The following is a 24356-nucleotide window of genomic DNA, read 5'->3' as shown; positions in this document are numbered from 1 at the left end:
CCCTTCCCAGTGTTCCATCTGCACTCTGCCTGCTTCCTGCCTTGGCCATTGCACTGAGGTCATAACTTGGATCACAAGAGTTGCTTTGATTTGAGTAGGAGAGTGATTTCTAGTGAAGACAATTATGACTTTATTGCAATCTTATTTATTTATCAAGAGTACACAAATTTTCTCCTTTGTAGTTAGGAGTTACAATGTTTGTCTGGGCTGCCATGCCCCAGTTAACAATCAGAAAAAAAGCTGCTTCCAAGCTTGAAATTCTGCAGCATTTCCTTCATTTTTTGACAGATATTTTGCTGTCCCCTCACGCACATAGATATAACATGCAATATAATCACTTAATTATTCCACATTCAGATACAATTTTTAAAAAACACTGAGAGGTTTCCTCTAATTATAAATACCATAAAAATATAGGTATCAATTATACATCCACCGCAACTGCTTAAGTCCTCAGACAGTAGCCACATCTACAAGAATGTGAAACCAATACTAGCTTTTTAAAAGTGGAACTTCTTTAAATAAAAAATTGTGAGTTTGCACATATCATAAAAAATTCTAGCTAATCAGTTTTTATTTAAATGGGTTACTGCATATACATGTTACATACAGGCTATGCAAAATAACAAAAGGACACTGTTCAAATGTGAAAAGGACAATTTTCTTTTTGGATAATAAAGATGCCCAATGATGATGAAAGGACAGGATTTTTCATTAGAACTAAGTAGCAATATTAACCTCAGCCATCTTCCAAGTTTTTTGGTCACTTGACTTCACTTGGGAAAAATAATCTGTCCCTGAAAATATAGAAAGAAAAGGTGAGAAATAAAAGAACAAAAGACTTCAGGAAGTAGGCCAAAATAAACAATGTTCACTACCTAATAATATTGCAAGACTTTGTCAGCCTGATTCAGTCCAGAGCCTTGAATCTATTCCCTGTGAACATATTACTGTTAAAAAAAGAGAGAATGGAGCTTTAACATGGCACTCTGTAGTCAGTTTATTTCACAAGTGTTGAAGGCTAGTTGAGAAAGTGGAAAATTTTTGAAGATCTTGTCACATGCTCTAAATATGTCAAACAGATCTAGAACTAAAGCTTTGAATGCGTATTTAGGGATAGCACCATACAACAGTAACTTTTTTTTTACGCTGCTCTTGCAGCATGGTAGCAGTGAATGTATCCTGAATGCTTTGCCTTTGTTTGATTATCAACTGCAAAATATTTCTGAGGAATTAATTTCCATTTTCCTTCTTTTTCGTATTACCATACAGCAGCACAAAAACACAGAAAATTGCAAAATTCTCCTTTAATGCAAATCTTCAATATGTCACAAGCATATAAAGCAGTAAGCCCCACAGAAGATGCACAGTAACACATGACAAAGACGAATGCAAAAGAGAACAATATCTGAAGCCAAATTAATTTATGTAATATCCTGTACATCAATGTGAATATACTGCCATGTAAATTTTCAGTAAATATTATGAAATTTTAAAAGTCCTAAAAATTAAAAAAAAAACCCTCCACCCAACAATGAAAAAACCCAGAAATTATCTTGTTTGTGCAGTTTCAATAAACTGCAATGGGATACTGTTCAGTGTCACTAGCAATATAAGGATAAAAAAACCCCAAACAACCACGACCCCCACAAAAACAGATGTGAAACCCAAACCCTAAGTAACCCACAAATCCTGGTGGTCAGGACTTTGAGTCCTTTCACTGGAAAACCACACCAACAGTTTTACTACCTTCTTTCTCCTGAAATATTAAGCTCAGTCTTTTGTCACCTGTTCTGTCAGCACGGCATAATAAAGATATTTTTTCCCCTCCAAATAAAGGTCTTTAACTGAAATGTTCCAGGCTGCTACACATGTGTGGTGGAAATGGGCCTGGCCTAATCATTTTTCCTCCCTGCCCTGTGACAAATGCAGCAGAGAGTATCACTACCTCTAGAAGCTCTGCCCAGACAGAGCTGTCAGGCAGCCCAGGGCTTCTTGTTTACATGTAGATGTCAAAACCAAGTTTCCTGTTCTCTAGAGGTTTAGGCCAAAAATCTAATCACAAACACATGCATGGAAGTGGTAGCCATCAGTCTTAGGAAATTAGGTCATTGAATTATAAGGAAAAAAGGTTCTGAAGTAGACATTTACTGGGATTTTCAAAATCATTATTTAAAAAATAGAAGCTAGCTCTCTCTGAAACTAGAGTGTGACCAGACTAACAAGCCCATTTTGAAAACACTAAAATTCTTTTAAAAAACCATGAATGAATGCTGGCAGAATTTCCCCAAACAATGATAGTGGAATACAGGACTGGAGAACATGTTTTTTCAATGTGCCTGTATAGACAATGGAGAGAGACAAGAAGTCCCAGAGGCTGAGTTAGTTCATAAAACAGAGAATGCCTCTTTCACCACTGACTATATAAGACACCTAAAATAATTCACTTACAGGAGCCTTTGCTAAGTGCATTGAAAAACATGGTATTCATCTGAACTAATGGACAAATGAATCTCTAATTTGATGAGTTCAAAAAATTAAAGGGGAAGGATATAAAGTTGTTCAGTAGTAGTGTGGGCCAGATACAGGATTTTGGATAACTTTTCAATAGCACTGAAACAGGGAAGGAGCACTGAAGCAAGAAATCAAATATAAACTAACTTAATGTGCATGGCCTTAGATATCTGGAGTCTTATTTATTCAATTGTTTCTGAAGTCACTGTTAAACTTTTCCAGAACAAAGATACTATTAAGAGGGAGTAAAGAGAAATAATAATTTTCTTGATATTACAAAGATGGAAATTTTATATATGAACAACAAATGAGGACAAATATTTTCAGTCCTGAAAGGTTTCAATGATTTTTTTTGATGTGAAAATAAGATAGCTGAATGAAGAAAAGAGGCATTTGAAGGGTGTGATGAACTGACTCTAGCTAGACACCAGATGCCCACCAAAGCTTCTCTGTCACTTCCCTCCTCAGCTGAGAAGACAGAATATAAAGGAAGGCTTGTGTGTCATGATAAGGACAGTGAGAGACAGCTACTATCACAGGCAAAACAGGCTTGACTTGGGGAAATTAGTGCCGACTTTGGCCACATCCCCTGTTTCAGAGTGGAGTCCTCCATGACCAACAGGTGGATTTCTACTCCCTGTGGCCCCCACGGGCTGCAGAGGCCCAGCCTGACTCACCATGGTCCTCACCATGGGCTGCAGGGGAGTCACTGCTTCGGCACTTGGGGCGCCTTCTCCTCTCCTTCATTCATCTGGGTGCTGCAGAGCTGTTCCTCTCAAATATTCTCACTCCTCTCTTCTGACTTCTGTTGGTCTGTGCAGGTTTTTCCCTCCCTTCTTAACTACATTTTCAGAGAGGTGTTTCCACCATCACAGCAGGGCTCGGCCTTGGCCAGTGGTGGCTCTGGCCTGGAGCCACATGGCGTCCCTTCCTCCAAGAGCTTCCCAAAGGAGCAATGCCTGCAGACCCCTCACCACCAGAACCTTGCCACACTAACCCAATACGCAGGCACGAGGTTACCATCACCACAGATGATCCTGGCCATGCATTTATTCTTTGAGATTATAAAGCCTATTTGCCTTAATCGTCACATCACCATGGATTTTGCTGTGAAACACACATTGGTTTAACTGTCTCTCCAGCAGTGAGTAACACTCCTCTAACTTAGGGAAGTGATTGTGTTAAAATGAAAGAAAAAATAATTGTCTTAATTTTGAATTAATTGCTTGGAAACTAAAGTCAATGAAACTACATCTCTTCTTACATTAAAGTGTAGTTAATTGTCTGTAGGTCATAGTACTCTTGCATAAACCTGGAATCTGCAGGTTTTGCACATAAACTAACCTATTAATTTTGTCTTCACCTCGCTGTTTTCAAATTTTCAAATTTTCCAGGATAACTATATCCAGCTGCCATTACATTAAGGCAATTCTTGCTGTAAGCCATGCAAACAATTTTTCCTGTGTCTATTATAGAGTCTCAAGTGTCACAGGCTGGAATGTGACATAGTTGAATATTTCTATTACAATGATTTTTCAGTCCACATGTTTCAATGCTGGTTTTTTTTAATTATGCTTCAGAACTGGGCCAGATCACAATTGTCTGTTTTTTTCAGGGTGTAGTAAAAAAGAATTAAATATATCTCTACTCATTTAGTTAAGAACTGCATATAAAAATGATATGAGTGAGTGTTGCAAAACAGATAATTGACATGCCTCCATTATAATTTATTCTTATTTCTAACCACCATTTCCCCCAAGGCAGAACAATACCAGTATTATGGATGTTTTTCATGCAAAGCAACCCATGTACTAACCTTTGATCATGAAATATGGTGGTTCTTAATCTTATTCTGTATCTCTACAGTTTCATTCACTGCAAGTGAAGTGCTGAATTTATAGAACAAACTGCCAGACAAATGCTACCCTGAGTAGGCTGTTCTTTGCAATATGTATATTTGAATTAGAAAGGTCAACTGCATCCAGAAAGAATGCTTAGAACTTTTGAAATCTTTAGTATCAAAAGCGTACAATGTACATAAGCACCAGTATCTCATATAAGAAGAGTCATATTGGTATAAAAGCTACAGTTTTCAAGTTTAGAATATTTACAGGATCTCAAAGAAGTATGAAATATTTTTTTTCCTTTGCAGAAAGATTTTTGTCTGTAGAAATGTCTTTAAGCAGACCACAGTTAAGTCCAATCTATTCTTTAGCCAAGATCATATAATGGTTCTTTTCAAACTACTTTTTAAACATCTGTTTATCATGAACAGACATGAAAATTTGCTATCCATACTTCTTGCTTAAGAGTGATACCTAAGATAAACCCTAACTGGATAAATTTATTGTAGGTTTTATAACAAGCACATATGACTGTAGTTGTTGAAGATTATTGACTGTTTGCAAATATTTTTGTCATTAAAATACATAGCACTGTGGAAAAAGAACAGAATAGGTAGGCATATCACTGAAAATTTATTTAAAGTTTAAAATAAATTTAAGAAATATTTTTGAAATCTCTGTTTAAAATTTATGTAAAGCTTTCAAGGTAGTGGGACTTCAAAATAAAATATAGTTCTATAGACCCAGCTAAAACTTTGAAATGACATTTTCAACATGGTAAGAAAACCCTGTCTCTCTTCTGCAAATAACAATCTGTTGGATAATGTTCATGAACATCATGTGATTCCTATCCCTCCAAACATTTGTTATTGTACTCATGAAGGGAATAAGGGAAGTGGTCTCAGACCTTTGCAATGAAACACTTCTGTGACAACAGCTGAACTTTATCCCAGGCAGAATAAACTTTTGACAAAGAGCTCTGGCAGAAATGTTGAACATCTATCTTCATGAACAGCATACAGGATAAATAATCCAAGTTATATTATTACAAGAAGCACTTTGTGAGTGTTAACTAGAGAATTCAGAGCTTAATCCAGTTTATTACCATATATTCAACATAAAGATTTAATTTAATCTAGTGTTATAGATGAAAATTTAAATATGCCAGACTCAGGAAATATAAAATTGAGGTTCTCACAGCCATTGGCATTGAGCCCCTTTGCAGAGGCATTGAATTTTATTAGATCAATGTTATAAGGATATGCTGCTGGCTTCAATGAAGTTAAGTGACAGGTGCTGTGAAAAACATAACATTCAAGTTCCCAGCTTCTCCACACTTTCCATATCCTCTTGAATTAACATAAATATTTGTAATGAATATAATATATGGCATTCCACACTGAATTATTTTGGCTTTTGGAAAAAAGATAATTTTTCATTGGAAAGTACCTCTGTAATCTACCAACTACTGACTAAATTTAACGAGGTGTGATATACTAAATGTACTTCAAATCTTTACGTTAATAGCTGATATTTTCGGTTCCTGGTTTGTATGGATTGTCTATTGCAAAATGCCTTAAAAGGTAGTGTATTCTAAAATTTTATTGAAACCCATGAGGTAATGGGATTTGGGTTGATGGAAATGAGAAAAAAAATATTTTCTGATAATTTGCTTCTCTCTTTTTCCTTCAAGGTCCCTAGAGTTTCCAGCAGAGCTTCGTATCTGTATGCTTTGTATTTGCTTACTTTTAGATACCATTGAACATACCCCAGATTGAAAAGCTACAATAAGGTCAAGTCAATACTGCAAGGCAGTGACTGTAAATGAAGGGAAACTATTGTTTTAGTTATCATAAAACAGAGTCTGCTCAACTGTTAGGGTCAAATTTTAAAATCTGAATATTTTCAAGTAAGAAATTATGATGTATTACTATAGTACTCCTTGCAATGAACTCTTCTTTCCTGTGAATCTTCTCTCTTTCCATTTTTCCATTTTTACCTTCCCCTCTTCTGCAGTTTCCTTGTGATCCCCTGCATCATTCCATTCCTTCATCCTCTCTCCTCCTGTGTAAAATACCAGGTTTCCCCATAATGTTGTTCTTAGCTCTGGCTTTTCAGTGTCATGCAGTGAAACCAAAGCAGCAGCAGCAACCAACATCAATAAATATTAAAAGATCAATGATAATTTAGGTAAGAAAGCTATTGATTCTCTGTTCCTATACACAGTCTCCCCTAAGTCATTAAATCATCATAGGTGAGGAAACTTGCACTTAAGAACACAGGAGCAGAGTTTATCGACTGTATTGTATCTTTGTCTCAACAATCCCACCTGTTTTACCTGGACCTGTGTGTGGTCTTATTATCCATGCAACAATCATTATATAATTTAGGGTAACCACAGTTTTATTTATTCAAATTATATTGGACAACAACGTTGTTGTTATAAATATATAAATATAAAATAAAAATATCAAACCACATAAAAGTATGTTAAAACTGATCATAGAGAGACTAATCAACCTAGCAAGATCAGTTAGCATATTTTTAAATATCAGAGCAGAAATTCAGTAAACATTTCAGGCATATCTAGCAGTTAGATAAATTTCTATCTCAGTTTTAAAACTGCTTGTAAACCTATGTCCTTTCTGTACTGTCAGACATTGCTCAGCTCACAAATAAGACTCTGTAATCCTTACTTTCTCTTGGCCACCCTGCTTGTTCTCTACTTTGTGTCCATAAGCTTTGGACACAGCTGTTGATGGACAGTTAACAGACTCTTTTTTCAGGCTGTATCCACTCACAGAAATACTAGGACAATGACACCTATTCCTACAGGTCAAAATCATGGATCAATTACAGTACACATATCTGATTCTGGAATGGCAGTATTTTCATTTCCAGGACCTGATGAAGGTCCCTTTTGAACTGATGAAGAACTTCAAAGATGAGAATGAGAAGGAGCTCTGGACAGTAGTCACAAAAATATTAGTGTTGAGTAACAGTACAACTTGATGTATAAAAGAACAAAGTTTGTAAATTTGTTATGTTCGTATGTACTAATTAGAGATTAGTGCTTCAAGAAATCTGCTATTATAATTTAAAAATAACTAAAATTCTGTATAATTGATTTTCAATTGCATACATCTTTTACTAATGGAGTTATCAATCTAGTTTCAAGAAAATCACCAAAATGCAGCAAACACACTAGCTGCTTATTGAAAATTATGCCCAGCTAAAAAAGTGAAAATCATGCAATGATTTCCGAAGAGGGAATACATATTATGTATTATTAGAAAGTATATAGCTCTTGGACCCAGAGATTTCAAGTCACTGTAGCATTGTAAGATGGTACTATTCAGGACTGTTTAGTGAAATGGCAGTATGCAAGTGACAGTGTCCTTCACACAGGATACTCTGTTCAGAAATCACCTAAGAAGTAGCATTAAGCAATTACTGAATTAAACCTGTGCTTTGTCTTCCTTTAGGCATGATGACTACCTCACTTCAGTATCCCCAGAATGGGATACTCAGCAGTTTCAAGCAGCAGTGACCATCTTGTTCCAGCCATACTGTGCTCCTAAGAACCAGAGAGGCAGTGAGCACAATTTGTACAAATATGCACAAACAATGCCAAGATACTCATTTTTATCTGAATGCATCAGTTATTCTATCATCAAGCCATAACAAACATCCTCAGCTCATACTTTGGGATAAACAGAGCCTGCCATATGTCAAAATTTTTCAAGTATTGTGAGATCAGTTTGGTACGCAGAGAGCAAATAAAACCAAAGAAACCTTTTCCCTCTCAAAGCAGCACACTTTTTGCTCAAAAAACCCCCAGACTATGCAGATATTTTGCATAAAAATGCTTTATCCTGCAATATTTCAGATTCTATATTCATTTTATCTACCTTTTATGTCCATGATCAGTTTGGTTCAGGCTGGCAAAACTGTTTGCTGACTATGGAAGCCTATCACCGGGGCAGAGTTTAACTTCCAATTCCAAGATATAAAAAGAGAAAAAAATCAGAATGTTTTGTGATCCATTTATAAAAAACACTACACTGAGTTGTATCAGATTATTGAACTTAAATTCTAAATTATTAGGCTTACTGTTTTTAAATGTTTTGTTACCAATTATCTACAACATTTACTAGAAAGCTTTTAGAAACTATGAAGCATTTTCAACAATTGGAAACATTCTTTTTAAAAAAAACCTACAGAACTAAACAACAAACAAAAAATTTGGAAGATTTACTGTATTCACAACAACCACTTAGATCCTGAAATGTTAATCATTTTCTCATGGACATAAGTAGCTTATCGGAAAATCCCTAACCAGTTGTACAGCTAACATCTGCTTCTCTCCAAATAAATACCCAGGAGCTTATCTGTGAAACTATGCTGTCACTATTTCAGATATCAGCTCCATTTTACTTACCAGTTCAGCCCTAACACAATACCAATCCCAGATTCAGTGACATTTGCATTTCTAACCCCAGAATCCTTTTACTTTCCATCGCAGTCTGCACAGTTCTTCCCAAATTTCATTCCATTGTATTTACCAGTCAGTTTTTCTCTTTTTTCCTTGGTTAATTAGTTTTCAATGCTTTGCTTTTGTTTCAGGAGAGAAATTATAGGAGCATGCAGTTCACTTTAAACATCATTTCAGCATCTCAAAACAGCAAAAAGAAAAAATGTTTTCACTTTTGTAGACCTGTCTTTAATAAAGCACATTTTGCTGCTTAGCAAGAATGCAAATAACACAGTCTGTATTCAACTGTAGAAACAGGATACGTTCACTTAATGTAAACAGATTTGGCTGCATATTCCATGTTAAAATCTTAGTCTATATAAAGAACATGTAACCCACCTCTAGACATGAGAGCTACTCCTCGTTAAATTTGAGGTTTCTGCTCTAGCATAGAGGTGTTTAAGTAGATTGGGAATAAGTAAAATGAATGAAAAAATTTAGGGGCAGAATGCAAAAATGGGTATTGGCCTCATTCAGCAATGAAGCATCTTTGCCCACTTAAACATTTGATCTGTTGTTTAATGCTGAAGAGATAAATTTTCAAGGATGAAAAATGGTTATCTTCAGTAGTGGCTTGGAAAGTAAACTCTTCCACAGGCTCCTGCTCTGTGTTGAACTGCATATGGAGTCCTGCAGAAGTGCACAAGTGAAAGTGACCTGAGGCACAAAGGATTAATGCCAAATCACTTTCTTCCTAGACGGTGATGATTTCCTTCTGCGAAAAGATACATTTCTTACAAGGGAGAAAGAAAAATTACTAACTTTACATCCTTGAATTCATGTTGTCTGTCTTTTCTGCATCCCATTAGGAACATAACGAACAGCTAAAGGCAAATATCTTCCTGACCTTGGGAAACCAAAGAAGTTAGCTTGTGAATAAACATTCAGTCTAAACTTGCAAACATCATTAAAGGTTACCTGTCACTTTCATGGTCTATTTATTCTAATGACTACTTGGTTTCACAGTGAAAATTTGAACTTTATTTTCAGTAGCGTTATCCAGTGACTACTTCTTTTTACTCCTTTTTTTCTTTTTTCTATTCTTTTCTCCTTGCCAAGATACACTATACTACTGAGCATGTTGCCAAGCAATCTATTTTTCAAAATACTGATCACAGAATGAGATATGATATTCCACTACCTGCCTCACAAAACCAGCAGTAAACATCTCATTGTAATCACCTGTGTTCTACTCTCTTTGTAAACATACAGGAACTAAATTTTAGGTCAACAACTTTAAACTAGAAACTACCACTATCTAAGTGAAACAGACTTACAGAATATTCTCCATTGTTTAGGCGTATTTTGCATTAATCTTTGCTGGCTGTTTGATATTTTTTAGAAATTAAAACATATGCCATAAAATTGCTTCTGTTGAAAAGATGAAAGATAAATGGACTGCTCAAAAAATGACCAGTTACATCACAGACAGAGAAAAAAGTAGAAAGAAATAAAAACTTTATGAGGGGGATGTTACTCACTCCTGATGAATAGAACAGCATACCATCAATGCAATGCAGAAAGCTGAAAGAAGAGAAGATCACAGGTTCAGGAACACATCAAAGTGGAGAGTCAACTATACAGTGCATGAAAACATACAGGGACCACTATTCACCCGTCATAGTCTGGCAAGGTAGAGCAATTAGAAGTAATATTACAGCCACTGTACCTTGAGGGCAGCTTGGAGATGCTTTCATAATGTGATGTTACAGTGACATCCTCTGCTGACTGCCCTGTTCCTTTACATAGCCAGTTGCATGAACTGTGTAGCTGTGTCTGGCAAATTCATTTTTCCCCTGCAAGCTTGAGCGGTTCACGTACTGTTGAATTGATTTATACAGGGGCAGTAAAACCTAAGCTTCCAATGTTTTTTCACCTGTTCATGTACAGATTAGCAACCAGGCATGCACTGTCTATGAGGTCAGATACTGCTGCGAATGCTTTTTCCCTTCCCTGGCATCAGCACAATTCCCCAATCTGGAAGGATCATGAAATAGATGACATTTCAGTAAGTACAACAGGCCAGGTTGTACTCAGGATCACATCATGCGGTTCCACTGAATCCTTTTATAAATGGCATTTGTATATGACTGGCTGACACAGCGCTGGAGAAATCCTGCCCTCATCTATTCTCATTACAAAGGTGTATTCAACACAGCTGACCCACTAAACAAACAACTCAGCAACCTACAGCCTTTAAAAAATACTGTAAACTTTCTTTTTGAAAAAAAGTTGTATCTGTACAGATGATGTGGAGCTGCAGGTAAGTCATGACATATGAGCTCTATCACTTGATTTCACATACATGAGAAAACCAAGGACATGTAATTCTCAATATTGATATTGCTACCTCTGCTCTGGTTATCTGAGGAATTGCAAAAGAGCTGTGTCATGAATGAGTGGTTTAGGCTGATCAAAGAATTGCCATCAAACACATCAGCGAAAGTAGGTTTGATATGAATTTGTAAAAGCACAACTTTAAGTCTGATGGCAAGGTTCACTATATTACTTACAATATGGATGAAATACACAAAAGAAAATAAATTTCTAATTAATCCTGCCTAGAAGACACATAAGAGAAAGGGAGACCCTCCCACTGAGTGCTTTAGGTATTATTTTGATATCCTTTAAGATATGAGTTGTTTACTATGTCTGAGTCAAATATTTGAACTAGCCACCTCTAAGCTGTCATTGGGAGTTTAGGAAGTAAGGGGGTGCACTCTAAACCTCAGATTCACCGATGAAGCAGGGCTGCAGGATCTCCTAGTATGTTTCTCCCACATTGACTCCTGTATAGAAAAGCTGGCTGGGCCATGAGGTCATGGGAAGTTTGCAGTACTTCCCAGGCTGGAAATAAGCTGACAACAGTAAAATGGGTCCTACTAACAGGATCAAAATAAAACAACGCTACAGATGTAAATTTTGGCCAAAAAAAAAAGCAATTTGCAATGAAACAAGTTGTAAATCAGATCAACTGCTGAGTTTTCAAACATACATGTATTATTTTCACACTACCTGTAGTAGTTCAAACAAACCTACAGGTACCACATATACCTAGCTTAAGAGTATTTTCGTTGGTGTTTCAAACATTTACAGCTCACATTTCCACTGCCTTTGCACATCTTCATGTGGAGGTTTTTAAGACTAAATATCGTCCTGTTATGAATGCTGCTTGTGCAAACGGGTGGGGCTTGCATCGATCCCAAAAGCTGGGAAGAGTAACTCATCCTGGTTTTGGGCGGTAGGGTGCTCCTCCTTAACACACACTGTATTTGAAACTGGAAGCTGGTTTAGAAAAGGGATGGGTGCAACCTGTGCCTTGCTTCTTCCCAAAAGGCGCGGGGACAGCTGGAAGCGGCGGCACGATGCTGACCGGAGGTGCTGGCCGAGGCCGGGCAGGAGAGCCGGACTCAGACGGGAGCTGCCGCTTCCCTGGCACTGCTTTCCGTCCTCGGGGGCAGCTGTCGCCCTGCCCTGCCCGGGAAAGGGCACCGCGCTGCCTGCCAGCGAGGGAATCTCCGACTCTCCCCGGGCTCTGCCTCCACCAGCCCCTTGAGGTACTGCCCAACGGGGATCGCGGGCCAGGAGGAGGCTCTCAGCCCCGCCAGCACCGCAGCCTGGCCAGGTGGGGACACAGAGCCGGCTCAGCCGAGCTCCGCCGCGGGGAACCGGCCGTCGCCGCCGCGCTCGCTGCTGCCCGGCCGCCCGGCAGTGCACGGCCGCCGTTTGGCGGCGGAGCGGCGCGGCCCGGCCCGGCCCGGCACGGCTCGGCCCAGCGGGGCGCGGGCCCGTCCCGGCGGAGGGCGCGGCCCGTCCCGCCCCCGCGCCGCGCACGGCGCCAGCGGCCCGAGCGGCGGCACCACCTCGGCGGCGCTGGGCTGGGCTCCCCCCGCGCGTCTTTCGTCTTTCTCGCCGCCTTTTCCTGTCTGCATCCTCCCCGGTCCTCCCCCCCTCCCCCCCCGCCATTTTCACCCGGGAGGAGCTCGGCGGGACTTTCCTGAAACTTCGCGGGGAAACTCGCCCGGCGCCTCCGGGGCGGCCGCAAACTTTTCGCGGCGGTGCCCGACTCTGCCCCTCCGTCCGTGACTCCTCGGCTCCGGCGGCGGCTCCGGCGGGAAGTTTCCGATGAGTGCCCCTCCGCTGATCCGGCCGCCCAGCCCGCTGCCGCCGCCGGGCGCTGCTGCCGGCGGCGGCGTCGCCTTCCACCTCCAGATCGGGCTGAGCCGGGAGCCCGTGCTGCTGCTGCAGGACTCCTCGGGGGACTTCAGCCTCGCCCACGTCCGGGAAATGGCTTGCTCCATCGTAGACCAGAAGGTAAGAAGAAGGCCCCAAAGCGAGCCCCCTCCCCGCCAGCTCGGACCCGCTGCCCGCGGGCGCTGTTGTTGGCTGTGAACTTTCCTTTCCCGGCGGCTCTACTCCGGGGATAAACGAAACCCATCCCAAGCTCCCCGCCGCCGGCCCCACTTCCTTGCCCCCGGCGCCCCACTTGTCTCTGCCGTGCCCCCCGCGACCCCGGTGCGGAGGAGGTGCTGTGCTGGATGCTCACATGCGAGCTTGACTTTTATTGTGCTGCCAGGGGATGGAGGTGCCTGTGCGAACTAGAAGCCGTTATTAAAAACAAACTCCGGCCGGATCTATCCGCTGCTTTTTAATGCTGCGGAAGGGGGGGCGCGGGGGGCAGAAAGCTGTCAGCTGTGATGGCAGCGCGGCGCCCCGGGGCAGTTCACGCTGTTCCGGCCTCTCCTGGGAAAGGAAAGTTTCCAGTTAAAAAAAAAAAAAAAAAAAAAAAAGGCAAACAGTAACAAGGAAAAGCCAACCCCGAGAGCCCAGGATTCAAAGCGGCGCGCAGCCTTTCCTTGTGCCGGGGGCCCCGCGGTGCTGCCCGGCTGGGGCGGGCGCTGCGCTGCGCGGTGCGGGCGGCGCCGGGGCAGCCCCGCAGGTGGCCTTGGCGCGGGGGGCGCCGAGTCAGCCCCGGCGGGCGGCTCTGGGTCCCCGGGCCGGCGGGGGGAGCCCGGCTGCCCGCGGGGAGCGCTCACCGCAGCCCTCCGGAGCGGCACCGCCGTCAGGCGCGTTCACCTGCGCTCCGGGAAACTCGCGCTGTGCGCTGAAATCCGCCCGGCTTCTGCCCCAGCCGCCGCTGCCTTTGTCTTCTCTGATTCCTCTGTTCTAACGATCCTGTTGTGTAATGAAGTTTTACTTTATACGTGTTTGTTGTGTGAAAGGCCCATAGATAAAAGTATCATAGTGATTGCAAAGGATAAAAAAGCCAGCCTAAATATTCAGAATTATTAAAATGGAAAGAAATTCTTCCTCTTCTCTCTTTGTTTTTACCAAGGTAAAAAAAATTTCAGACGGGGATTGACTGTTTTGTTATTCTTTAAGTTGATAGCTTTGCCTTACATCTCTCTGTAGATCATCAACCTGAACTTCACTGAATAGTGGAACTCCTTTTTTGTTGAAGAGCAACTAACGAAGCGTTTTCAAAAAAGTATAAAATATGCATCCATTTTCTAAATTCTGCATTCTTTATAGTTTAAGAAATGGCGACCTGCTTTTTAAAATTAAATTTTGGAGGAAGGTGTACCCTTTCACGTTACTATATTTGTTTTTAAAGCTAAGCCAACACTTGCCCCTTGGTCACATATACATGTGAAACAGCTTAAATGCATTCCATATTTCACCATTCAGAAGTTATTGTGCTAGCAATAGTGGAAAAGCTAAGGTTGTTGTTTCATTGTTTCTATTTACTGTTCTTGAATAGTTAATTAATTAATGGACTTACTGTAAGCTTGATTTTAAACCTCATTTCCTAACAATATGCCATTGTGTAAAGAAAATTAAATGTGCTGGCCTGTGCTCAAACAGTCAAACTTACTTGAGTGAGTACTGACATAAAAATTTTGAACACTAGTTTGTTGCAGTTTCATAATTGTATAAAAGAGAGCATCATGTAGCTGCTTCTCTGCAGGGCACATTTGAATGAGGAACTTTCTTCTAGTCAGTTTCTCATAGCTGAAATATCTGCTTTCCCAAGGCAGTCGAGAGGGAAGTGGCTCAAAGAAAGGGAAAACTGGAAGAAAGGCTTTGGTTTGTTTGTTTTTGTTTTCTTGTTAAATTATAATACCTCCTCCACCCTGCAGAGCAATTCATATGTTATTTAGTCCTTAGAGCCTCCATTTTCAGCTTAAGACTGCAAGTGTATATACGCAATATACATGATTTTATTGTTTCACTACCCTGATGGGATTGTTTGCGTATTCAAAGTTACTTGCCATACTGGCAGAGACTTTAAAAAAGTTATGTGATATCTAAAACTGTTATGAGATAACTATTTGTGTGTTGTAGGTTCATGATTTTATCTTTTCCTGAAATGATTTGCAATGGTGTCTACTCTTGATTTTATAACAAAGATGTATTTGCCTATCACAATCAAGCAGGAGACTACACTGTGAAGAATTTTATATTGAAATCTCATGCTATTTTGGAAGTCTCTCTGGGTCTGTAGAGTAGTGGTCAACTAGGCAACAATTTCCTTCGAAGCTTCCTATTTGGTCTGGACAGTTGAAACAATATATAAGGATGAAAAATTGTGGTTTTGTTTTTCTTGATGGTTGTTATCTTACACTGCTAAAATCAACACTGTGTCTGTAGTGTGCTGTTAAATATTCAAGCAGTCCTCTTGCACACAGCTTTATTTTAGGATTGTGCTGACTTTTCTTCAGTATCGGAGTCAGATGATCTGCTTATAGGGAGCCTCTTCCATGGTGATGTGGGCATACCTGATTTCAGGTGATTATGACCCTTACTCTGCTCAGGTTTATGCACCCATTTAATTTACTCCAGTTCCAAATTTTTGTTAAATTGAAATAAACCTCTCAAAGTGTGCAGAATGGAGCATATGTAGGCCTGAGCAGGATGTTAATACTCTGTGTGTGTGTGTGTGTATAGATACATTTATGGGTGTATATACATATAGACACTCTATTCCTATATCTTTATATGGTGTTTTTGTCTATAAATAATATACATGTGAGTTCACATGCATAAACGCTCTCTTGTTTTTAATTTTGGTAGAGAGTATAATTACATTGATGATCTAATGTACATGACGTGTAAAACGGAATGACCGAAGTGTGGCTTTTCCTCTGTTTTCTGTGAGAGACATTCCTTCAGAAGTTTTATCCTGAGATAACTGTAAAGAAACTTCCTCTACAGATTTGAAGATGAATTGGTACATACTGATTTCTGGCATAAATTCAAACACATTTCAGTCTGTTAAGAAGTATTCTGAAGACAACAAAATTTGATTCCTTTGGGTTTGTGTGGTTTGCTTGTCTTGCTTAGAACCGGTGACATGAAAACCTTGAGACTTGTCAATGTGGGATTATTTTTTCTTCAGTTAAAATGGATTTTTAGCATTTAAGTGATGATGTAGTTGACAAGAAATGAGGATCAACTTTAAAATATATGCCAGTGTTTGACTTCTAGGCTGGCGTCCCACAAGAACAGTGGGAGGATATTGTAAAATACAGTCTTTGTTTTCTGAAGACAATTAGTGTGAATTATTGCCCTTTTTGTGTTAGCTGCCCACAGTAAAACCACTTCTCCAGGACAAAAGTGTGATGCAAAGTGCACTTTAACTGTATGGAATTACCATGTTACCAAAGACTTTTTATTCTAAAAAGACAAAGAAAGTAATCCTTATGCAACTTTTTAATACAAAGTCATGCAAGTTTAATTTGAAGGAGATATTATTTGTGTTTTGTGTTTCTTGAAATTCATTGTCATCATTATAGCTCACATATGATGAGTTGGGGTACTGTAGTGGCATTGCCAAGTTTTGGAAACTTTGACTTCTCAAGTAAATACGATCATAAATAGTGAATAAGATCATATGTTGGCTTAGGCCTTCAGCGCTTGAAGACTTAGAAGTTATCAGGAATACAAAAATCATAAATACAAGAAAAAAATGTGATCAGAAAGAGAGGAATAAAATTTGAGCTGCATAGGCTGCATAGTTCAGACTGATTTATTAAAATGGTGTTGTGGATGGTTTTCAGTGGTTTGAATAATTCTGCAATTTTACAGTGGGAAAAAAAAGTAATAAGGAGAGAGGCTATTTTGGGAATGGGAAAGGACAAAAAAAAAAGTAGTTGGTTCAAGTAGCATACTGCAACTGGAATACTGTGCCCAGATTCATCTTTATGTAAGGTTATCTGGTGTTAAATTAGGAGAATTGCTACAAATCAAATCAAAAACCATTTTAAGAGTGTTCCTGAGAATTGAACCAAACACATCCAGGAGTAGGTATGCATTCACTTTTGCTTCTAGTTGTCATTATAAGGAAAATCTAACTTATTTATAAATAGATAAAAAAGGAAAACAAAAATTAACTCAGTTTTGTTTTCTCAGGCTGGAATCTCTTGTGGCCTGAGCAGAGAAAGAATTTGAGAACCTCTTCCAAAGGTTGATGTGAAAATATATTTATCTCTTTCTGCAATGTTTTTAAGCAGTCATGGAAAACTTGTGGGGTTTGTTTATGTGAATGATGGGAGATTTGTTTGTTTGTGGGTGTTTTTGTTTGGGTGGGCTTTTTTGTTTGTTTTCCCCCCAAACCTACACATTCTCCTAAAATAAACAAAAGCCGGGTGGTAATGAGATCAATTCCCTTAGAGTCGGATGGGGACTCAGTGTACATGAGATACTATAGAGATTTTTAGCTTCAGGATAAACAGAGAAACTAACAGGTTTTTGCCATGCTGACCTAGAGTCATATATCTTCATCCAAACATGCCAATGTAAACATTTAATGTATTCACAACAATGTTGTCTATGTTCTAGAAAAGTTATTCCAGGTGTGGTGTTTATTTGTGGCAGTTAAATTCTGATGGTGTCTTTACTGGTGTACACTGGTAACAAAGTGTTAATTTTTTTTTCCCATGAAGTGAGATTTTCTCAGCTCCTAATGTTTTCCTCCGCCTGTGTTGTGGAAGTATTAAGTAGTTAAATTGAATTTAAAAATGCAAGGTGCCTTGTTACTGTGCACATAAACATCTTCCAAACTCAAGGGAGACTTCTGATGTTTAGAGTTTAATCCTTTATTGACTTTACATTTATTTTTCTCCACCCTGAAAACTGTAAGTCGCTGTATGTAACATTAGTTTGTAGCTTAGTTATAGTTACTTTTGAACCATATCTGAGAAGATACTAGTAAAATATAACTTCAGTGAAAGGGAGTCAGTCTGAGTTACTTTAAAGGAACTGGAGTTTTTAAGAAATGTTAACTCTGTTATGTAATCCATCATGCATCCAGATAAGGAAAATGGGTTTAATAGCTCTCAATTGTGTAGAGCATTTGAGAACTTCCTAGCTAATGATTAAAGACTATTGAATGCATTGTCATAGAATAAAAAATAAGATGTAGCTTTGGATAGAGGACAGCCTTGTAACCAAAGCACTTTTTTAAAATTTTGTAAGCTTGTAACCAAAACACTTAATTTTTAAAGGAATTACAGAAGGAATGTGTTGATCTTGGGTTACTGGTGCTGCTGGGGAAAGCACTCATGCTTTCCCCAGGAAATAGATAATTTCCGTAATGATTTAAAGGAAGTAGAAGATGAATAGGCATTTGAGATATTTCTCTCACTGCTGATGACATTCAGCTCTGTTGCTGGAGAAAGGATGGAATTTATTCAATGAAGTTGCAACATTTCCCAGTCAGAGGTGCCATGTGGAAATAGTATGGCATGTGCTTAATCAATTTGAAATACCCAAGGTCTGACTGTTCCATAGAAGACTTACTGAGTGTAAACCACATGATGACCTGAGAACGCACAAAAAGCCCAGTGTATCCTGAAAGTGTGGTGGGTTTATGAGATCTCTGCTGTGGCTCGTGGGAAACACCCTCGCATGTGTCAAGTCCTGTAAGGATTTGCTTGGACTTTGACTATAGGTGTTTTCCTGTCATTTCTAGAAATCTTTCACAGACACCTGAAATTAACTTGTTCTTCTACCTAGATTTTCTTTTGCCTCCTCTGTGTTTGGAGAAATCTGCCTGTATGGTTACCATATGTTCATACTGTGTTTACTTGCAAGGAAGCAAACACACTGAGTGAAGTCTGCATATTGTTACTTTTGGTGTCTTAATTTTACTGTATTTTGTATATGAAACTGTTTCAGTTAAAAACTTCTGCCAAATATGTGTTTGCTTTTTTTAGTGATTATGCTAGCAATTATTTTTAAGATACAAAAATGTAAAATTAAAAATTAGAGTAGAGACAATTCTCAGTCTCAATGTACTCAGTGTATATCTCAAGCAACCTGTGATAAGCACCTGCATTGTTTGTGGATTTTTTTAAATTACAGTTGTGTACGTCCTCTCTGGCTTCTTGACTGGTTGACATCAGACATGTTTATGTTGATGTTATGTAATCTGGTTGTGGTTACATAGTTGCAATCAAGTATATAATTAAAATGTCTCTTTCAAGTGTTTATCTGAAGTGCAGGTGAACTGTCCTCTAAAATAGTTGATTAATCTTCCCGGTAGAACTTCCCTCTAGATACACCCTGTATATGTGGTGTATCTTTTCGTATTTCTTTAGTCAGTGGTAGCGGTTGACTTGTATATGTTTCTTGCTGCTTGGAGGAAGACTTCCCTTTCTTCTGGAGCTATTACATGCCTTTTGCATACTGTCAAATTGTCATTTGTAAACTCTTCCTTATGGTGTGTTCTGCTAAAATCATGGAATGATTAGTGGTGGAAGGCCACTAATTCTGATTCTGTGACCTTAATGATCACAGAATCACACAATGGGTGAGGTTGCGCAGAGTTGGCCTCTGGGCTGCAAGTGTACATTGACAGCTCATGTTGAGCTTTTTGATCCACAAACATCCTGAAGTCTCTCCCCAGGGAGAGATCCCTTCTCCACCCAGGCTGTATTTATGCGGGGATTGCCTTGATCCAGGTGCAGGACCTTGCGTTTGTCTCTTTGACCTTCCTGAGGTTTGCACAAGCCCCCATTTATAGCCTGTCAGGGACCCTCTGGGTGGCTTTCCCTTCCCTCCAGCTCATCAATTGCACCACACAGCTCCGTGTCAGCAGCAAGCTTGCTGAGGGTGCTATCAGTCCTAACATCAGTAAAGATGTTAAAAATTCCCATTTCAGTACTGAGGAGAATCCGCTCCTCACTGCTTTCTGTTGGATATTGAGCTGGTCACCATAACTCTTGAGTCCTACCATAGAGCCAAATTTTATCTACTGAAAGGTCCATCCATTAAATCCACATCTCTTCACCTTACAGAAGAGGATGTCCTGCAGCACAGTGTCAACTGCTTTGCACAAGTCCACGTATATAATGTCCTGTGCTCTTCCCTCATCCACTGCTACTGTAACCCCATTGTAGAAGGCCACCAAATTTCTCAGGTGTGATTTGCCTAGAGTGAAGCCATTGGTGAAGTTACTGTCACCAATCACCTTGTTATTTTCCATGTGTTTTAGCATAGTGTCCAAGAGGAGCTGCTCCATGATTTTGCCAGGCACCAAGGTGAGAAAATAGTTGTTTCATTTTTCCATATCAGTCTTGAGTGTCACTTTTGCAGGGTTGATGGTAGAGATTCTGCTAGAAAGGCTGCCTCAATTTTGTAAACCTGTCTCACTTGCTACAAAATAACCTGCTCTGCTCTGGCATCCCTTTTGTTTATATTTTCCTTGCTTGTGGTTTTGGCATGAACATCCAGGATTTTGCAGACCAAAACAGATTTCTTTCACAGGCTTTCAACTTTTTCCTTCTTCATGCACTTTTAGTACTGGTAAATGAGCTCTTGCTTTTTGATATTTTTTTTTCTTTTTAAACATTTCTATCCAGGAAATGGTCTAAAATGACGGCAGACTTGTTGTCACTCAAAAACTGTGTTTATGATTAAAATAAATTTTGAATATCAGCTTTTGATCATTGAAAGTATAGAATATTGTTGTATGCACTTCATGAAAGTAAGCTACTTCATGAAGCAGATTTTTGCTTTCTAAATGCTCTTCTATTTTATCTGCTGAAACAACATATAAGGTTGGCAGGGTAGTGTAGTGCATCACACTATGTTGAGATAGTACTGTGGATATATTGCAGTGATTTGGGCATAGACATAAAATAGGCATAAATTAAAGAGTATATCTGTCGTCTGCTTTCTCTTCCTCTACCTATTTGTGGCTTCCTTTTTCTTGTTCCTTGTATGTGTTTTCTTCTTCAGCTGAGGAAAATTTTGTCAAGAGGTAAGCTTTCACTTCTCCAACTATACAATGTGTGTGTTCATGTAGTGATTGTATCTCTTATGCAGCCTGTTGTGTATGCCTCTTCTGGAGTCAGAACCACATCAGAAACAGTATTATGACATTCAAGATAAAGCATAGGTAATTATTTTGATAAAAAAATATCAATTTTTTTTAAATTAAGAAGCATGAATGTACATCTAGTTCTTGGCTGTTTTCTAAGAGAGAAAAATAGGCATTTAAAGACTTTGATTACTGGTTGGCATAAAAAGGTCTTCCCAATGTGACTTTAGGCCCAAGGTATATACTAAGATCTAAATGAAGATCTATACTAAAGATCCACTAAGAGAAGCTGCAAACCATGACCATGGTTGCCAGCTCTAAGCCTCTACCTTGCACATTTTAAAAGAGCTGAATCTGAACGTGTCCTGTGTAGTCTGAAAGAACGTTCTATTTCTTCTTTCTTCAAATTATTTTTAAAAAAGTCAGCTTTGAGAAATAATTTTTCCCAAGTGTTAGAAGGAGTTTTTGTCAACAGCTTGTCAGATGCAAAAGCACAGAGGAGACACAGCTGGGTCTGGGCGAAACATTCTGGCTGTGAGGCCATTTTCCTGAAAGATGCTTGTCCTTAAAAACATCAAATTACCTATTGTCTGATCTTTCCCTCTGAGACCTCCCTTTACATAACAATAGAAATACAAATGTATGTGGGCCATAGTGGTCAAGCATACCCTGCTCTCCCTGTCAGCAGTGCTGTATGTCCTTTTGTGATTTATGGGTCCTAGCCTAGGGTCTGATTCAGGCTGAAACATTTCTTAAAGCCCCTTAGAACCTTGGGCCACAAAGAGTTAAACTTCTTAAATTGTGTTAATTTAAGAAGTGAGGTTTCCTTCAGGGCACAGACCCTCACTCCATTAATCCATGGAGTGAGGGTCTGTGCCCTGAAGGAAACCTCACTGATAAGGAGATGACAGTATGAGCTGATGCTTTCTGTTAAGCTGTAATAATTTTCCCATTTTGCTCTGAGGTTCAACCCCCTTTTGGATCAGCTTTTAAGGGCTGGATTACAGGTTTGCTGTCTATGTGACAGGACTGCAGGTGTGCTGATCATGCTGTCTAATATTGTAAGTGCTGTTCTTATCTCTCTGAGGATTGTGTTGCCACCCAAAATCAAGTACATCTAAGAAAATGTGAAAATACCAGAATAGTAAAAACACACATACTGTAGACAGCTGAAAGGTTGAACTCATACCTTTGTTCTGTTATATTTATTATACTTACCTCTAAATAGAAGGAATGCAGCAAAATATGTAGAATATGAGTAGGAGTCTGTTCAATTCCAAACCCACATGGTTTTCATTGCATTTTTTCCTAAAGAGTTGGCTGTCCTACGCTTGAAAAAAAAGTTGAGAGAAAATTGGAACAATCTGGTCAAAGTCTATGTGCACTTATATGGATGGAGAGAATTAAGTTAGGGAAAAAGATCTCTTGATTTCAGACTATGTGATTTCCTGATTTCTGGAGGAAAAATAAACATTGCTGTCTGTATGTTATCCCTCTCATGTAACAGTATACCTACAGGCCATTTTGTCACAAGGCAAATTGTCATAGCAGCAAGAGTTCAGGTAACTGTGACAGATTGTCAGGCAGAAAATATAGTCAAATCAAATAGTTCAGAAAATAAAAATACTTGTCCTCTACATCTAGAAATGTCTCTCTGGTATATCTTTAATCTATGTTTATGATCATGTATCATGCCATGTGGACTTGACCCAGGGATTGACATGTTTTTCAAACCTTACAAAGAAATGCTAGTGTCCTGACTTTTAGTTCTTAAACTAGTATAAATGAACATCCAATGTAAACCTCTTTCTTTCTTTCATTGGATTACTTTTATTTAGCAACTCTCACAAAACTGGGGAGGCTCTGAGCTGTATTCTGGTGCTAAATTGGTTCTTGATGTGACCCCTGAAGAGGAGTTTACAAAGCTGATAGAGCTAAACTCTTCCACCTGGTGACAGGGGTTGAAACCAAGAACTGAGAGTTATGGTTTGAAAGAGATTCAGATTGGACACTAGGTTAAAATTTCTTTGATAGTAGAGCCGTGCAATATTGCAACAGGTACCCAGTGAGATGGTGGAGATTTCATCCTTCATTTTTGCACTTGGGTAAACAAAACTTTGTGTCGATGATCGTTCAGCTATAAGAGAGAAGTCAGACTAGATAACTTTCAGAGGTTCTGATGTTTCTGTGATTCTCAGAGTATGTGGTGAATCTTTGTTTATATTTGTCTATTTGTTACATTAATGCCTAATAGATATTAGGTGGCCTGTAATATAATGGAACCTTATTATAAATTGCTATATTTTGTGTACAGGGAACAAGTCCCTCTCTCCTTTCTGTGTTTTGCAGTCAAGGTGTAGTGGACAGGTGGTGATTACACCACATCTTAAACTCCATTGAATGATATCTCAGCATTTAAAGTCAGCAGTTTATTGGCAGTGTCTTTGAAAAAAACTCCTATGAGAAATCCATCTTGGGTGGTGGGCAAAAGCACAGTAATTCCTTAAGGAAAATTATTAATAAAAACTACACCAATCCTTTCCATATGAAGTAAAGACCTCAAATCTTACAGATTAGACATAAAGAGTATTTAGAGGAATGGTCTGCTGAGTTGTCTATTGTTATGGAGTGGTGGTGGGTTGGTCTGTGCAGAGATCAAAGGAAGGAGTGATACAATGAAGTAACGCACCCATCTGTTGTAAATTCGTTTCAAATGGAACAATGTACAACTTCTCAAGGAGGGAAGATGATACAGTGCTTGAGAAATGAGCTGAGGAGTACATGTTTGATTTATCTGTCTTTGCAGGGAGGACACGTGCGTGTTAGAGGTGTTTTGCAGGGCAGAAGATGCAGGGCACGTTATTTATTAGGGCTTGGTGGGAAGACCAAGGTAACAGCCCAGCTAAAATTGGTGTTTGTTGTATTGCTTCTTGTTTTAACTCCTCTTTCACCTGTGCTTATTTTTCCTGTGCTTCTTAACAGGCTTTTATTGACTGGTGACATGTAATCTAGGCATATAAAATTAATGTCCTGGGCTGGTAGACAGTTGAGTAAACTAAGGGCATGCAGTTCAACTTAAAACTTGGCTGCTGATTTTTCAACATATTTTTATGTGCTGTGCATTCCCAGTTAGCACATA

The 24356-nt window shown here is 39.3% G+C and overlaps 1 protein-coding gene across 2 annotated transcripts in view; it reads left to right on the top strand.

The window, feature by feature from the left end:
* Nucleotides 1–12873: 12873 nt before the first annotated feature.
* Nucleotides 12874–24356, top strand: part of PRKD1 (protein kinase D1) — a 114176-nt gene continuing 102693 nt past the window's right edge. For both annotated transcript variants that reach the window (XM_059474639.1, XM_059474638.1), the window contains exon 1: nucleotides 12874–13206. In XM_059474639.1, the coding sequence (XP_059330622.1) occupies nucleotides 13018–13206 (189 nt within the window). In that variant the 5' untranslated portion in view covers nucleotides 12874–13017. The remainder of the gene's footprint in view (nucleotides 13207–24356) is intronic.

Source organism: Ammospiza nelsoni, chromosome 6, assembly GCF_027579445.1.
Source record: "Ammospiza nelsoni isolate bAmmNel1 chromosome 6, bAmmNel1.pri, whole genome shotgun sequence".
In the NCBI taxonomy this organism is placed as follows: Eukaryota; Metazoa; Chordata; class Aves; order Passeriformes; family Passerellidae; genus Ammospiza; species Ammospiza nelsoni.
The sequence above is the reverse complement of the archived record's forward strand: the minus strand, read 5'-3'. Positions and strand labels throughout refer to the sequence as shown.